At 40.4% G+C, this 18,252-nt stretch overlaps 1 protein-coding gene across 1 annotated transcript; it reads right to left on the reverse strand.

The window, feature by feature from the left end:
• Positions 1–14,121: 14,121 nt before the first annotated feature.
• LOC105012710 (leukotriene B4 receptor 1-like) lies at positions 14,122–15,048 on the reverse strand. The gene has a single exon (XM_010873730.3). The coding sequence runs from the start codon at positions 15,046–15,048 to the stop codon at positions 14,122–14,124; it is 927 nt and encodes a 308-aa protein (XP_010872032.1).
• Between the last annotated feature and the right edge of the window lie 3,204 nt (positions 15,049–18,252).

Raw genomic sequence — 18,252 nt, forward strand, 5'->3', positions numbered from 1 at the left:
AGGGGCAGCACTTCTGACCCCGTCACCTGTCTCTCACTCCCGAACTCTTTCTCTCTCTTCTTCTTTCTCAATTGCTATTAAATTCAGTTGCTTTACTGGCAGGAAAAACCTTGCGTACCTTTTGCCAAAGCATCAATGTATACAATATACATTGTTCTGAAATAAACCAATCCTTTTTTTTGGTGATAATAACAAAAACTAACAAAATATGTCACAGAAGAAATAAGAATAATTGAATAATAGCTCTTAATACAAACTTTAAAAAAATAAATTTGATTGAATAATCAGGAAAGATAACAATAAATAATAACATACTATCATAATTTCAGCAATCCACTGCAACTATCACTTCCAATTCCAATCTATCTACTAAAACTATTATACTCAGAGGGGATTTCTAATGGATATAGGTGTAGTGAGTGTCCCTCAGGCTATGGCAGGAAAATACATATTTTGCTGCAAGAGGAGCCATTGATCCTTCGCCCATTAGTATTTTTTGTTTTTCCTGGGGCTGTAATGATCTAAAATGTGGAATATATTTGGTCAGTTTTTCAAATATGTAGTTTCTTGGTGAATAATATTTCTCACAGTGAAGTAGGAAGTGCATCTCTGTCTCAATCTCCCCTGTCATGCCCTGACAACATTCATGCTCCTGTTTGGGTAGCCATGTTTTTTTTTATGTCTGCCTGTTTCTTCTGCCAAGTGGTGGTCACTCAGCCTGTACTTGGTTTGGATCTGTCTCTGTTTCAGATCTCTGACCGAGTGGAGACAATCTGCAAATTCATATTCTCAGTTTAGGTTCAGATTCGAGTTCAGTCTGCTTTGTGTTTTTGTTGCAGATATAAGTCCTTAGATTGGTTTGCGATTGTGCTTATTTTTATTTTTTATTTTGAACCAGTGGTGGTATCAGTCTGATTGGTTGGGTCCAGAACCAGCTGACTGAGGGAACTCTTTTCTGGTGTCAGCTCTTGAGTTTGAAATGGTTTGAATTGGAGACTTGAATTTGGGTTTTGATTTAGGTGTATCCAGAATTGTAATGCTCTTTTTTGTATCTTCAATAGCAATGATACACTTTCTCTTGTGGAGAAAATGTATAATCTTGTGTATCTTGTGTATCGTCTTGTGTATCGTCTTGTGTATCATCTTGTGTATCTTGTGTATCGTCTTGTGGAGAATGGGAAAACGGACCTTAGAGTATTGTTGTTTATTGTCTCTCATGATGATCTCCTCACACGTGGAACTGTCACAAAAGTTTAGTGGTTAAAGATTAAAATCACCTAGTCAACTACTGTAAACATAAGTTCCAGTAGAATTTCTAAATTACTTTTAACCCAAACCCTCCACATTGGGGAGGTCTGGCATTTGCCAGATAGGGCAGGGCTACTTTTCCTCCAGGGACAGAACAAATACACTGAACGAAATGATAAACGCAACACTTTTGTTTTTGCCCCCATTTATCATGATCTAAGACTTTCTCTATGTACACAAAAGGCCTATTTCTATCAAATATTGTTCACAAATCTGTCTAAATCTGTGTTAGTGAGCACTTCTCCTTTGCCAAGATAATCCATCCACCTCACAGGTGTGGCATATCAAGATGCTGATTAGACAGCATGATTATTGCACAGGTGTGGCATATCAAGATGCTGATTAGACAGCATGATTATTGCACAGGTGTGCCCTAGGCTGGCCACAATAAAAGGCCACTCTAAAATGTGCAGTTTCACTGTTTTGGGGGGGTCCGGGGGGTCCGAAAACCAGTCAGTACCTGGTGTGACCACCATTTGCCTCACGCAGTGCAACACATCTCCTTCACATAGAGTGGATCAGGTTGTTGATTGTGGCCTGTGGAATGTTGGTCCACTCCTCTTCAATGGCTGCGCGAAGTTGCTGGATATTGGCAGGACCTGGAACACGCTGTCATATATGCCGATCCAGAGCATCCCAAACATGCTCAATGGGTGACATGTCCGATGAGTATACTGGCCATGAAAGAACTGTGATGTTTTCAGCTTCCAGGAATTTTGTACAGATCCTTGCAACATGGGGCGGTGCATTATCATGCTGCAACATGAGGTGATGGTCATGGATGAATGGCACAACAATGAGCCTCAGGATCTCGACACGGTATCTCTGTGCATTCAAAATGCCATCAATAAAATGCACCTGTGTTTGTTGTCCATAACACACGCCTGCCCATACCATAACCCCACCACCACCATGGGCCACTTGATCCACAACGTTGACATCAGCAACCCGCTCACCCACACAACGCCATACACGCTGTCTGCCATCTGCCCTGTACAGTGAAAACCGAGATTCATCCGTGATAAGAACACCTCTCCAAAGTGCCAGACGCCATCGAATGTGAGCATTTGCCCACTCAAGTCGGTTACAACGACGAACTGCAGTCAGGTCGAGACCCCAATGAGGACGACGAGCATGCAGATGAGCTTCCTTGAGACGGTTTCTGACAGTTTGTGCTGAAATTCTTTGGTTATGCAAACCGATTGTTGCAGCAGCTGTCCGGGTGGCTGGTCTCAGACGATCTTGGAGGTGAGGATGCTGGATGTGGAGGTCCTGGGCTGTTGTGGTTACGTGGTTATGTGGTCTGCGGTTGTGAGGCCGGTTGGATGTACTGCCAAATTCTCTGAAACGCCTTTGGAGATGGCTTATGGTAGAGAAATGAACATTCAATTCACGGGCAACAGCTCTGGTGGACATTCCTGCAGTCAGCATGCGAATCGCATGTTCTCTCAAAATTTGCAACATCTGTGGCATTGTGCTGTGTGATGGAACTGCACATTTAGAGTGGCCTTTTATTGTGGCCAGCCTAAGGCACACCTGTGCAATAATCATGCTGTCTAATCAGCATCTTGATATGCTACACCTGTGTGGTGGATGGATTATCTCGGCAAAGGAGAAGTGCTCACTAACACAGATTTAGACAGATTTGTGAACAATATTTGAGAGAATTAGGCCTTTTGTGTACATAGAGAAAGTCTTAGATCTTTGAGTTCAGCTCATGATAAATGGGGGCCAAAACAAAAGTGTTGCATTTATCATTTTGTTCAGTGTAATTTGTTGTATTTGTTTGCCACTCAGGCATTCAATGCAGCAACATTTTTCTTAGTGGTCAGACGCTTTAATCACTAGGCTAATTTATTCATTAGTATTATAATTACAACAAAAAATATTTTTGCAGAACTGGGCAAGTGTCTTCAGCAAATTGTTTAACGATATTTTAGGAAAATTTACGAAAAGTGTGTAGGACAGTCATCTGACACCAAAGTACACATTTCGACCATGAGAAGAAGTCTTAGAAGAAATTGTTGATTGCCAAAAACATTACCTTTAAGCATGATAATGACCTCAAACATCCTGAAAAGACAATTTAGACATATGATATTTGGAGCGTAAGACTGTTGATGGAACAGTCACAGTATTAGATTAGCCAAATCAGAGCCCCAACTTAACATTATTGAAACTGTGTGGGATCACTGAAAAAAAAAGAAAAAAAATTCTACGTTTAGAAATGTGTCAAATCCTGATGCCTGGAAGATTTTACCACAAGAAAGAAATTTGAGGACAGTCAACCCTAGCTTCTAGCTTCTTTTCATTCTAAGGGAGGCCACACAAAACTGATAACTACAGGTGCATCTCAAAAAATATAATGGAATATATGGTGTCACTTCTTGATTTGAATTACAGAAAGAAAATGAACTTTTCCACAATATTCATATTTTCTGAGATGCACCTCTATATGACATTGTATTGTATTGTGTTTCTATGTGTTTACTTCAATGTTATACATGGCCAGTTTTATGGAGATAAATTAATACTGGTCTAAGACTAAACTATACTTAACCTGTGTCTGTGAAATCACCCCATAGGGTTTTGTTGAACAAATGAACACTTAACTGTTCATCTGCGTCCCTGATCACCGTCCCTATTTAAGTTCCTCCTTCCCTGATGTGTTTGCTGGTCATTGTTTGTACGCTGTTCGGTTGTTTCGTCTTGTTCCTGTGTCTTCTTTTGTGACTTTCATCAATGTCCTTCCGTCTTCTCTCCACCTTTAATTTGTTTTGCACAGTACTGCCTATCATCTTGGTGCAAGCCGGCAGTTCATATGTCAGTATTTACTTGTTAACTGTTCGATGACCAGAGGATTTACAGTATCTCTGCCTGTTAACCTACATGTTGGTTGGTTTATGTGCTGTGACAAATGTTGATGTGAACGGCTTGATGAAATGCATTCGATTGAGTCACGGTGTTACAGGCATACAGTACATGTGCTAAAGATGGACATCTTCATGAATCCTCTGGGTGATTGCAGCTCAGGACTCTGTACCGCTGGTCAAAATTCAAACCCTGAAAAAGTTATAATCTGTGTTCTTCACCTCAACAGACTTTTTAGAAAAAATGACATCACCAACACAATTGCCCAGATTTTTACAAAACTTAGTCAAATAATTTACCATAGAGATCAGATCAGAGATCAGTCCTGTACAAAATGACACTGATTTGCCTGACGTTGACACTAAAAGGTTATTTGGTGTTTGGCGAAGTTTTGTCATCTTGGTGCTACGGCTCCCGGCCAGACACACGAAGGCGCTGTCGATTTGGCTGGAAGAGATGTGTAGGCAGCCTGGGTCCTGGGAGTTAGCCGGCTTGCCCAGGCTCTCCTGTGGGTAGGCTACCATAGGCCTGACGTTCAGTTCCCTGTGTTTTCAGCTTGGTTCCCTGAGGGAGGGCACCTTTAGGGTCCCACTTTGTCACAGTGTAGGCAGGTGTGAGCTGGGCTCATTAGTCAATTAAGACAAGCTATTCCCTCATCTATAAAACTCCTTTTTAACAATTGCGTCTTTACAGTATGAATTAGCGCTTGCAGCCGGGTAACAAATTAAATAACAAATAAGCCTGAATAAGTAAGTGGAGGAACTTAATGAATGCAGATGTTTCCATACAGGTGTACTGTGTGATACAATTAAGCAATTAACATCCTATCATTGTCTGTGGCGTGTATACAAATGCTGAGCAGGCCCAGTTGGTCTCAATTTTGGAAAGGCTCTAAGTGACTTTGTAAAAGGGTTCATCATTGGGTCTCTTCCAGTATGATAATGGAATACAATCCACACAGGGGTCATTGAATGGTTCGATGAGTGTGAAAATGACATGAAGCATCTGCATTCGTTACGTTCCTCCACTCATTTGGTTTTCCTTTCATTTGTCACCCATCTTTACACTGTATAATGTTAGATATTTAGATAATCCCTACTATAGTAGTTTGCTATGTTGTATAATTGCTTGTAGAGAACAATTTTCTGGTACATGGTCATCTACGCTTGCTCCGGGGACTTTATGGGTCAACTCAAGTGTTGCTAATCAGGCTTCTGTACAAGAAACGTAGCCTTTTTTGCAACCAGAGGTTCTCGAAAAGACATCTGGAGAACGTGCTCTGCAAATGGCATTTTTTTGTGCTCAACATGGGTGTAACCTGAGCTTGAGATATGAATGTAACCCACTTCTATATAAATTGTTATTACAGCCAAAGACATATAAACTAATGTTGCTCGAATATGAACATACAGAGAATTCAAATGAACTTAGGAGGACATGAGTCCTTGGACCGTGCCTCGGGACCGCCTGCTCTGACGACTCATAGATGTGTCTGTCCAATGTCCTCCTGGTTGTGTTGCAGATCTAGTGACTGCCTTATGATACCTGCTTTCAACTGCCCACAGCCGGAATCACCACATCCCAGTCCTGGTTGACTGGGTTGTGCAGCTGAACTAGAGTCTGAATAAAGACTATGGACACAGCCCACCAGCATTTATTCACCTGCTGATCATCTGAACATGTAAAAACATTGATGTGGCCCAAAATGTAATGTAATCTTATAATGTCCACCCGGCACAGCCAGGAGAGGACTGGCCACCCATTAGAGTCTGGTTTCTTCCTAGGTTTCTAGCCACAGTGTATACATGTGGATGCTTGCTCTTTGGGGTTTCAGGCTGGGTATCTGAAAAAGCATTTTGTGCAAAAAAGCAAACTGCTGATGTAAAAAGAGCTTTATAAAAGAAACTCATTTGACAGATTGACTGAAGTGGAGAATGAAGCATATACAAAGCACATCATTGGATGTATTAACATTTTCTTTTTGGGGAGTACATCCACACTATTCTAACACAAAAAAAGCTGCTTTATATGTATTCTTTTTACATATTGGATTGACAATTGGTAGGTGTTCACTGATATTGATTTAATGTATAGATAATGAAAGTCAGGACTGTGTTCATGTGGTAACTCTATTGTGAACCGTAATGGTTGTCTGTTGCCCTCCTCTGACCAAAGTGTGTAATGGCAGTCTGTATGACGTTGATTGGGTGTTGACGTAATTCCGTTGAGGTACATTCCAATAAACACAAAATAAATATTGTTTATTGTTATAAGATACAGGACTTCCTCTGGCATAGCGCAGAAGTATTAAGTATTTTAATATATTTTTTTATAATATAATCATTAACCTGAAAGCATCGTTCTTTGGGTGGGGCTAAAATTGTTGGTCTGAGATCACAATGACTACCTTAATTTGGAACTCAAAAAATGTTTGTATAATGTTGACAATTTGTCTCGCTTTTTTATGTGGCTTAGATTGGAAATGACTGATTGGTTGAACCCATGTTGTGCATCAGAGTGGCACAAGGTTGGAAATGCATTCTTTTCTTAACTTTTTTTAAATGTTGTTAACGTTTTTCCATTTTGCCCACTCCTGTCAACATTTACATACAATAAGGCAAGTTAAGAAATACTGGAATACAGCACGTTTCCTTTGAAGCAAACCAGAAATACTGAATGAACTGTTAATGTAATTTTTTAATATTTTTTAATATTTTTGCATGGTAGTAGTAGTAAGAAACAATGCAATTTAGGCTTTGACTAATGGTTAACAAAATATCCATAGCCAGACTGAGCACTTCTCCACCAAACTCGGCTCCTACTTGACCAGGGCGCCACTCCTCCCATCCAAGTTGACCTGTGGTACAGTTCTACTTTTAATCGCCCTCACACATCTGAATATTCCAGGATTCAGGGAGTCCACCAACTTGTCATGCCCCTGCAGTGCGGTTTCACATTTTCCACACAGTTTAATACATGTTATGATCTGACTGAGAACGTACCTGTTTTCCTCTACCTGTTTGTTATGCTGCTCAATGGAGCGCCTGTATGCACTGTCAGCTTGGGCTGCCACATTTACCCTTCCAAGTAAGCCCAATCTCACAGCATTGTCCAGATGACTCCCACTGCTCTCATGTTTTGCAATCCTCTCAGAAAGATGTTTCAAATCTTTGTAACCTGTCCTCGACCAAGTTTCATCCCCACCAAATAGCAGACATGGAAAACAGAAGTGTGCCTTCTTTTGTATGCTAACCATTAGCCACTTTTTCTTTAAAAACCACTCCATGTTAAACCCACTTTACTTCAAGTTTCTCCTCCAAATTAAGGTTTTCAAACCGGTGCTCGAGTACGAAATCCACTTTCATTATTCATTTTCTCAAGTTATCTGGTGTTTGTGAAGCTAACAAGCTAGCTAAGACAATCTACCCTCCTCACTCTTCTTGTCGACTAATGCTGGCGCCAGACAGACAGACAGCCGATCAGGTGTGAAATACAAAATGACGCTGTAGTGGGGCTACCTGCTGTCAGCCCCACTAGGCATAAAATTTGTGTGATCTACATTGATCACACTAACATTCTGAGCATGCATATTAATATTTTCACATGTACAATGTACATTGTATTATGAGCGAGGGGCTAGCCCCACATTCACGCCTATGGCCTACTATTGCGAACTCGAATTGGCAGAACGCAGTCTGAAGCTGCAAGGCAGGGACCAATGAACATGATATAAAATCCTGAAGATGCTATATTTATAGATAATAAATTATAGGAAGTAATCTTCCTAAATCTTCAGGATAAGTAATCTTCATAAAAATAACATAATTTTGTTGCAGTTCTTTCTGTTGACAACCCCTAATGACCAGTCCCCCCTGTCAATGAGCCCACCCACAAAACACTAGACTTGGTGATTTCACAGGGCCTAAAATTGAAATATTGTCTATTGTTGAAGTAGCTTTGTCTGACCACTTCTGTATCATTTTTACTACTCTGCACTGCAGAACATACAGTTATAAAAATATTATCATTCCACTAACATAGCAGAGCATTTTAAAAACCACATTGTTAATACGCTTTTGCCCTTTCCACCATCCTCTTGTGATGACCTGGTAAATAACCTTTTCACAAGACTAAGCACAACAATTGATCCTGTAGCTCCACTGAAAATAAACGTAATTGGAAAAACAGAAACCTCGTTGGAGGGATGAAGAAACAAAGAAATTAAAAATAAACTGTAGAAAGGCTGAACAGAGAAAGTCAAAATTACCAGTCCAACTTCACATTTTGAAAGACAACACCTCTTTATATAATAAGGCAATTAAGGACAAACTGAGGTTTTGATTATTGGTGCGAATGTCCAAAGAGGTTTTTAAATCATGTGCCTGGTGGGTCTCTCAAATCATCTGTTACTGGTCTTTTGGTTATCCCAAGGGTCAGAACCAAAACTGTTGGCGAAGCCTCTTTCAGTCACTATGGACTTTTGGAACAGATATTCTAAAGAACGCAGATACTATTGCCATTTCTTTTTTTAAAAGGTCTTAAGACACCTTTTTAACCTGGCTTTCTAAAAGATTTTCTTCAACTTGTTTTAACATACATTTAATACCCACATTACTTAGTTGCTAAAAATTTTTTAGATTTTCAGTTTCTTTACAGAAATAAAGCATGCCTGTCATCGTGACATAGAAAGGAATTTGTTGAGGCTACATTTATGGTCATATACAGTTGCGCTCAAAAGTTTGCATACCCTTGGAGAATTAGTAATATATGTACAATTTAAAAAAAAAACATGGGTGAGCAGGCAACACACATTTATTTGATTTCTTATGGGATTCATATTCAACTGCAGAGTATAACAGAATGGCACAAACATCAAACAAAACATGGAAACAAAGAAAAGAAAATGATGACCCCCTGTTAAAAAGTCTGCATACCCTTAGTTCTTAAACCTGAAGGATGTAACTTTCAAAACAGGAAGTATTTCCGCCTCATTTTCCCAGAAATATCAGCTGTCGCTGGTGTGACGTCAGTTCACTCATAAAGTCCCACACATTATCTGTGCCCTATTTTTTAAAAAGGTCTTAAGACACATTTTTTGCCTGGCTTTCTAAAAGATTTTCTTCAACTTGTTTTAACATACATTTAATTTATCTCCATTGTTTTGTCTTATTTTCTTTTATGTATATCTTTTCCGTAATTCGTACACTTTATCAAAGCTTTATTTATTAACAGTTTTTATTATGTCAAACAGATTAAAAGACCTGCATTTTGTAAGAAATGTGCTTTATAAACAAAGTTTTACTGGTTCAAGTTTGATCACTAGTTCATCTTGGTTGCAGATTTTATAACCTTTTTGAAAATCTTTCAACCAATACCATAGAGGTTTATTTCAATAATCTAGAATCTCCATGAACACATCTTTGTTTCATTTACAGTGGGGAGAACAAGTATTTGATACACTGCCGATTTTGCAGGTTTTCCCACTTACAAAGCATGTAGAGGTCTGTAATTTGTATCATAGGTACTCTTCAACTGTGAGTGACGGAATCTAAAACAAAAATCCAGAAAATCCCATTGTATGATTTTTAAGTAATTAATTTGCATTTTATTGCATGACATAAGTATTTGATCACCTACCAACCAGTAAGAATTCCGTCTCTCACAGAACTGTTAGTTTTTCTTTAAGAAGCCCTCCTGTTCTCCACTCATTACCTGTATTAACTGCACCTGTTTGAACTCGTTACCTGTATAAAAGACACCAGTCCACACACTCAAACAAACAGACTCCAACCTCTCCACAATGGCCAAGACCAAAAAGCTGTGTAAGGACATCAGAGATAAAATTGTAGACCTTCACAAGGCTGGGATGGGCTACAGGACAATAGGCAAGCAGCTTGGTGAGAAGGTAACAACAGTTGGCGCAATTATTAGAAAATGAAAGAAGTTCAAGGTGACGGTCAATCTCCCTCGGTCTGGGGCTCCATGGAAGATCTCACCTTGTGGGGCATCAATGATCATGAGAAAGGTGAGGGATCAGCCCAGAACTACACGGCAGGACCTGGTCAATGACCTGAATAGAGCTGGGACCACAGTCTCAAAGAAAACCATTAGTAACACACTATGCCGTCATGGATTAAAATGCTGCAGCACACGCAAGGTCCCCCTGTCCAGGCCCGTCTGTAGTTTGCCAATGACCATCTGGATGATCCAGAGGAGGAATGGGAGAAGGTTGTGTGGTCTGATGAGACAAAAATATAGTTTTTTGGTCTAAACTCCACTCGCCGTGTTTGGAGGAAGAAGAAGGAGGAGTACAACCCCAAGAACACCATCCCAATTGTGAAGCATGGAGGTGGAAACATCATTCTTTGGGGATGCTTTTCTGCAAATGGGACAGGACGACTACACCGTATTGAGGGGAGGATGGATGGGGCCATGTATCGCGAGATCTTGGCCAACAACCTCCTTCCCTCAGTAAGAGCATTGAAGATGGATCATGGCTGGGTCTTCCAGCATGACAGCGACCCGAAACACACAGCCCGGGCAACTAAGGAGTGGCTCCGTAAGAAGTCCTGGAGTGGCCTAGTCTCCAGACCTGAACCCAATAGAAAATCTTTGGAGGGAGCTGAAAGTCCGTTTTGCCCAGCGAAAGCACCAAAACCTGAAGGATCTGGAGAAGGTCTGTATGGAGGAGTGGGCCAAATTCCCTGCTGCAGTGTGTGCAAACCTGGTCAAGAACTACAGGAAACTTATGATCTCTGTAATTGCAAACAAATGTTTCTGTACCAAATATTAAGTTCTACATTTTTTTTTATGTATACAGGGAAGACTAACTGAGACAACGGTCTCAATTACAGTGGTGCCTTTTATTACAATAATAAAACATAACATTTAAATAAAACATTAAAAAAATAAAACAAGCATAAAAGCATAGAAAATTACACCGTTTAATGTTGCTTGACTGCCCACTTTCCAGTTAATTGTAGTTGCTATTTTTAATTGTTTTAGTTTTACATGTTTTATGCTTGTTTTTTTTAAATATTTGTAATTTTGTTTTATTATTGTAATTCTGGGCACCACTGTAATTGAGACCGTTGTCTCATTTGGTTTCCCTGTATACATAACATTTTAAAAATATTTTTCTGCCTAAAAGGCCAGCATCCTCGAGTTGCCTCTTCACTGTTGATGTTGAGACTGGTTTGGGGTCTCTCACTCCTCTTTTAATTCTGGTTAGAGCCCGTTTGCACTGTAATGAGAAAGCAGTAGAATATATCTTTGTACAAGATCTTCCGTTTCTTGGCAATCTCTCTCATGGAATAGACTTAGTTTCTCAGAACAAGAACAGACTGATGCATTTCAAAAGAAAATTATTAGCAAACACAATGTGCAATTGGAACACAGGACTGATGGTTGCTGATAATGGGCCTCTTTATGCCTGTGTAGATATTCCATTGAAAATTAGTTGTACTGAAAAATTGCTTTTCTTTGAAAAAAGGATATTAAGTGACGCCAAACTTTTAATGGAATATACAGTGGGGAGTACAAGTATTTGATACACTGCCGAATTTGCAGGTTTTCCTACTTACAAAGCATGTAGAAGTCTGTAATTTTTATCATAGGTACACTTCAACGGAATCTAAGTGAGTGACGGAATCTAAAACAAAAATCCAGAAAATCACATTGTATGATTTAAGTAATTAATTTACGTTTTAATGCATGACATAAGTATTTGATACATCAGAAAAGCAGAACTTAACATTTGGTACAGAAACATTTGTTTGCAATTACAGAGATCATACATTTCCTGTAGTTCTTGACCAGGTTTGCACACACTGCAGCAGGGATTTTGACCCACTCCTCCATACAGACCTTCTCCAGATCCTTCAGGTTTCGGGGCTGTCGCTGGGCAATACAGACTTTCAGCTCCCTCCAAAGATTTTCTATTGGGTTCAGGTCTGGAGACTGGCTAGGCCACTCCAGGACCTTGAGATGCTTCTTACGGAGCCACTCCTTAGTTGCCCTGGCTGTGTGTTTCGGGTCATTGTCATGGTGGAAGACCCAGCCACGATCCATCTTCAATGCTCCTACTGAGGGAAGTAGGTTGTTGGCCAAGATCTCGCAATACATGGCCCCATCCATCCTCCCCTCAGTGGAGTTTAGACCAAAAAACTCTATTTTTGTCTCATCAAACCACATGACCTTCTCCCATTCCTCCTCTGGATCATCCAGATGGTCATTGGCAAACTACAGACAGGCCTGGACATGCGCTGGCTTGAGCAGGGGGACCTTGCGTGCGCTGCAGGATTTTAATCCATGACAGCGTAGTGTGTTACTAATGGTTTTCTTTGAGACTGTGGTCCCAGCTCTCTTCAGGTCATTGACCAGGTCCTGCCGTATAGTTCTGGGTTGATCCCTCACCTTCCTCCTGATCATTGATGCCCCACGAGGTGAGATCTTGCATGGAGCCCCAGACCGAGGGAGATTGACCGTCATCTTGAACTTCCATTTTCTAATTATTGCGCCAACAGTTGTTGCCTTCTCACCAAGCCGCTTGCCTATTGTCCTGTAGCCCATCCCAGCCTTGTGCAGGTCTACAATTTTATCCCTGATGTCCTTACACAGCTCTCTGGTCTGTGGAGAGGTTGGAGTCTGTTTGATTGAATGTGTGGACAGGTGTCTTTTATACAGGAACGAGTTCAAACAGGTGCAGTTAATACAGGTAATGAGTGGAGAACAGGAGGGCTTCTTAAAGAAAAACTAACAGTTCTGTGAGAGACGGAATTCTTACTGGTTGGTAGGTTTTAGATTCCATCTCTCACAGTTGAAGTGTACCTATGATAAAAACTACAGACCTCCACATGCTTTGTAAATAAGAAAACCTGCAAAATCGGCAGTGTATCAAATACTTGTTCTCCCCACTGTATATAGGCCTGAGCTCAACCTTCCACCGAGAGTTCTTGAACTGACTCAGCTGAGAGTGTTGTAAACTGCTCCAGGTTTGCAAATCTTGAATAAAGCTTGACTTGTGAAAATAATTAACAGTTTCTGTGCCTTTCCCATTAGTGATTTCCACGACAGGTTGTCTAACAAAATTGTCTTTATAGCCTACACTTTTAGCTAATCCTGTCATTTTTTAAGGGAGGAGTATGTGCTATCACTAGTATTCTAACAAACATCAAATCATTAATACATACTCTTTTGGCCACCTAACCACTGAGCTGGAAAAAAGCATTAATAACCTCACTATTATGTAATTATTTGATGTCCCCTTAAGTAAAGTCATGAATAATCCTACCCTAACAATGACTAACATATGACCTATTGGTAGCACAAATCCATTGAAAACCGATATACTTCACCAATAGTTAAGTATGTTGTGTCCCCTTAAATATATTGAGGAATTATCTTACATTTATAATCACTAACTAATGACCCATTAGTAGCTCTAAACCATTTAGAACTGATACTTCACCATTAGTTAATATAAATGAATTATGTTAAACCATCATTGCCAAGCCTACCTTATTAAAAATGTATACAAAAAATTTGATTATCACATGAACAGTTTATATTACTTAGGCTTTTGTTAATGCAAACAGCTAGGTGCATGAATGGATGTCCTGTATCAACATTAACAAATTACAGTACAAACTGTGTTTCTGCAAAAACGACTTTACTTTATGTTCTGTGTCATCATTGAACAAATGACAGTACACACTTTTGGTTAATACATTTGTAAATCATTCATAAAGTAAGGGTTGTCATTAATATATCATTATCATTATTAACTGTTTCTTTATATCTTGATTCATTATTCGTTCACGTTGACTAATGTATTTGTTAATGGCAGTTCATGTACCCTTATCGGAAAGTCTTACCAAAAAATCTTTGGATTCAGTGTTTATAAGAGCCAGGAGGTTCTGCAGAGCCTGGCTTCAGAACACATCAGCTCTTTGTGGACTGAATTCCAATGTCCTTTTTGGACGTGGTCTTGGGCTGCTGCCTGATTCTCCTAGAAGCGAATGCATACAGAAAGGGGTTCAGGCAGCTGTTGACAAATGTGAAGCTCCGGAGGACACGCGCCACCCTTATTCTGTACTTCAGCAGCTCTGACTGGGAATCCCGCAGCACCACAGTGGCAATGTCCATGATGTTGACGATGTGCACAGGGACCCAGAAGATGAAGAAGGCGACCACCACGCAGGTGACCAGCCTTGTCAGCTTGGCACTGCTAAACAGTGCCGTTTGATTCACACGCCGGTGAAGACAGCAGTAGCATGTGACCAACACTGTTAATGGAACAACAAAACCTAGAAGGGTCTCCAACACGAGAATAATTACTATTTCATCATCAGAGCCAGTGTGATGTTGGAATTTCCGTTTGCAAATGTTCACATCCAGAGTTACCATAACGGGGGCTGCCATGGCACTTGCGAGCCCCCACAGGGCCAGAAGCAGCATTATCTCTCCTTTGCGCCCCAGACGACTCCACCTCTGTGGCTTGAGCACCTGGAGGTAGCGCTGGATGCCGAGTAGAGTGACCGTTAGCACGTTAGCATACAGGCTGAGGTAGAGCAGGAAGGTGGCTAGTTTGCAGGCGGCTTGGCCCATGGTCCAGCCATGCAGGATAGTATGGATCCACAAGGGCACCGTAGCAAGGCAAAGAATGTCAGAGGACGCCAGGTTCAGCATAAGGCACAAGGTGAAGTTAAGGCGTCGGTGCGAGTGGCACAGGATGACTGCTAGGACCGCTATATTACCAGGGAGACCCAGTGTACAGCAAAGCCCCAGGATGCTACTTGAAATCAGGCGGTCTGAAGCCTGGGAGGCAGGGTTCAAACCAGAGCTGTTGGAAGAGTTGAGATGCTCCATGGTTAGTAATAGATGTAAAAAGAATGATCTCGAAGGCAGTAGATTTTAGAATTCAAATTATTTTGTGACAAATGTATTTGAAGTTGCCGAGCATTCATAAAGAGAGATTGTTGAAGTGTTTGTTTTTTTAATCTCTTGCCATTGCTTTATCTGCTTCCACATAGTTAGCTGTGTGCATGTGTGTAAAAGGAAAACATTTGTTTGTGGTTGAGTAATTCTGAGATACTTCAGATGCTATCATTCAGGAAACAGGTCTGCCTGATTGAACAATAGAACACTGAGAAAATAGTTGTAATTGTATGTTGTTGAGGAAATATTCAAATATTTTAACTTTTGACAGATAAATTAAAGTGAAATGCGTTTATGCATCCCATAGAAAAAATGCAAAGCCCTGAGGCTGAGTTAGGAATTATTTATCGGGCCCAGCTTCTGTTTACTTGTTTATTCTCTCCTTTACTTCAAGTTTCATCAGTCTCTGTCACTGTCTCAAGCAATCAGTTAATTCTCTCAGACCAGAATGCACAATCCAAATTAGGTCACTTCCACAACTAGCTTGTTTATTTCACATCAACCCCTAATTGGTCAAACACAGGTAACTATCTAAATTGCCTACTCCTCATAGCCACATCTCATTAGAACCCATGAGAGGGCAGATAACTATAGGAGAAAGCCAGAGGTAAACAAACTATGCTAGGACTGTTATGCAAGCAGTCCTCATCAATGTGCATTGTGGTCCAAAGCATGATGCTGTAACTGATTGTCTGTTGGGGAGAAAATTATCTTGTGTTATCAGATATTATACTGCAATGATACTAGCAGCAGGAGGAATTGGCTCATGCACTCCAACTCGCCGGTGTTCTAACTGCTGCCTGGAGACGATGGCAAACGCTTCTTTGTTTTCAGCTGCACCTCATGGGTTATTGTGTCCACACGTTTTGACTGTGTGGTGCAGCTGCTGCCTGGTTCATTAAAGAAGAAGCTTATCGTTGATTCCTCGTTTTGGTTTTCGCTTCTCCTCTTTACGCACTCGCTACCCTCGCACCTCACATCTGGATGGAGGGGGGTGTTCTGTTTTTCACTTGGGTGCCTATTTTTTCATTGTACTGTGTACTCTTTGGTTGTGTTTAGAAAAAAATATCTTAAAATAAAGACAGCAGGGCACTTTGTCAGTGGCTTGGCAGAGGAGCAGAGACCGTCGCCCACCTTCACCCCTGACTGTGCCCGTGCCTGATTCTACAGTGGTTTGTGTCTCTGAAAGTCCAGGTAATATAGTTGACCTTACTACTAAATACAAAAATGGTATAGTAAAAAACAACAAAGAATTACTGCAATTGTTTTTCAAATATTTTGAAATATAGATTAGGAAGACCCTAATTTAAAGCAGGAGGGAAAGAGACTGGATAGAGCATTTCTTACAAGTCAAAAATGGGTTTACAAGTCAGAAATGACTTGTAAACCCAACCAGGTCTAGTTAATCACCTTCTCAATAGCACACAAAGCCAATTGACTTTCAATTGTGATCAGCTGTGGTGATTTTGATTAGCTCAGCATGAAACAAGCTTTTCCTGAAACATTTCAGTCCTTGGTACTATCAGGAGATGGATATAAAAAAAATCAAAGGCTTTATCAGTGCCTAGAAGCATAGTGAAGTCTAATATTAAGAAGTGGAAGGTATTTGGTACAACACAGACCCTCCCTGGTTCAGGACGTCGCTCCAAACTGGATGAAAGAGCCAGGAGGAAACTGGTCAGAGAGGCTACCAAGAGGCCTACAGCAACTCTGAAGCAGTTGCAGGAATTCATGACAAAGAGTAGTCATTGTGTGCATGTGACAACAATATCACAAAATCTCCACTAATGTGGCTTGTATGGGAGGGTTGCAAGAAAAAAGCCACTCCCCAAGAAAGGCCACATGCAGTCATAAATAAGCTTTGCCAAAACGCATCTTGAAGATTCTAAGGCCACATGGAAAAAGGTGTTATGGTCAGATGAGACTAAAATTTAATTATTTGGCCTCAACGCTAAACGATATGTCTGGCGAAAATCCAATACAGCTCACCATCCAAATAACACCATTCCTACAGTAAAGCATGGAGGTGGTAAAATCATGTTATGGGGTTGTTCTCTGCAGCAGGGACTGGAGCACTTGTCAGGATAGAAGGAAAAATGGATTGGGCAAAATACTGTCAAATTCTTGAGGAAAATCTGCTCTTCTCTGCCAGAATGTTGTCAATGGGAACATGACAATGACCGAAAGCACACAGCAAAACTGACCACACAGTGGTTGAAGGAGAAAAAGGTGAATGTCCTTGCATGGCCTAGTCAGAGCCCGGACTTAAACCCCATTGAAAATCTGTGGAATGACTTGAAGACAGCAGTCCACAAATGGTCACCATCAATTCTGTTCTGCAAAGAAGAGTGGTCAAATATTGCAACGTCTAGATGTGCAAAGTTAGTAGAGACACATCCCAACAGACTTAAGGCTGTAATTAAAGCAAAGGGTGGTTCAACAAAATACTGACTCAAGGGGGTGATCCTTTTTCCAACTCAGTGATTGTTTAAAAAAAATATTTATACATGTTGGTGTTATATCTTTCACTTGGATGTTATAAGTTGCACTGAGTGAATACAGCTGAATGAAACAAACTGTCTGTCTTCATTTCAGGCTGCAAAGAAACAAAATGTGATTGTTTTAAAGGGGGGTGATTCTTTGCTATACCCACTGTATATTGACCTACTTTAAATGCCACATAAGAAATTTGCAGAGTAGGCGGAATTGCACAAAAAAGGTATAGTATTAGGGTTCATCATCACACTGCATAATTAATCCAAACAATCTTTATAATTAGTATTATATAGGGCATATGTACCTTTTGAGAAGAGTCAAAACTTATAACTGAAAGCTGATCTTTTCTTTTCCTTTTCACCGGCATTTGGAAGAGCATTGTCTGAGGAGAACTTTGTCACAGAAGGCGAACAGACATTCTTGTTGCATCTGTTTTATAGTTTTCTTGGTTAATGTTTTCACCAAGGAATTGTCAAACATAGAATGAAGTGACTTCATTGAGCATTTTTTGTAGACTTTGTAGACTGTCTTGGAAAATCACTTGGATTTTCAGATTCTGGGGGGGGTTTCAGCATGAGTTTGTTCAAAGCATGAGGTCTTGTAGAAATCAGGCGGTATCCTGTTTGTGCAATAATTTAA

Source organism: Esox lucius, chromosome 10 (assembly GCF_011004845.1).
Source record: "Esox lucius isolate fEsoLuc1 chromosome 10, fEsoLuc1.pri, whole genome shotgun sequence".
In the NCBI taxonomy this organism is placed as follows: domain Eukaryota; kingdom Metazoa; phylum Chordata; class Actinopteri; order Esociformes; family Esocidae; genus Esox; species Esox lucius.

Coding starts and splice junctions, on each gene's coding strand:
- LOC105012710 (XM_010873730.3), bottom strand. CDS start 15,048: ATGGAGCATCTCAACTCTTCCAACAGCTCTGGTTTGAACCCTGCCTCC.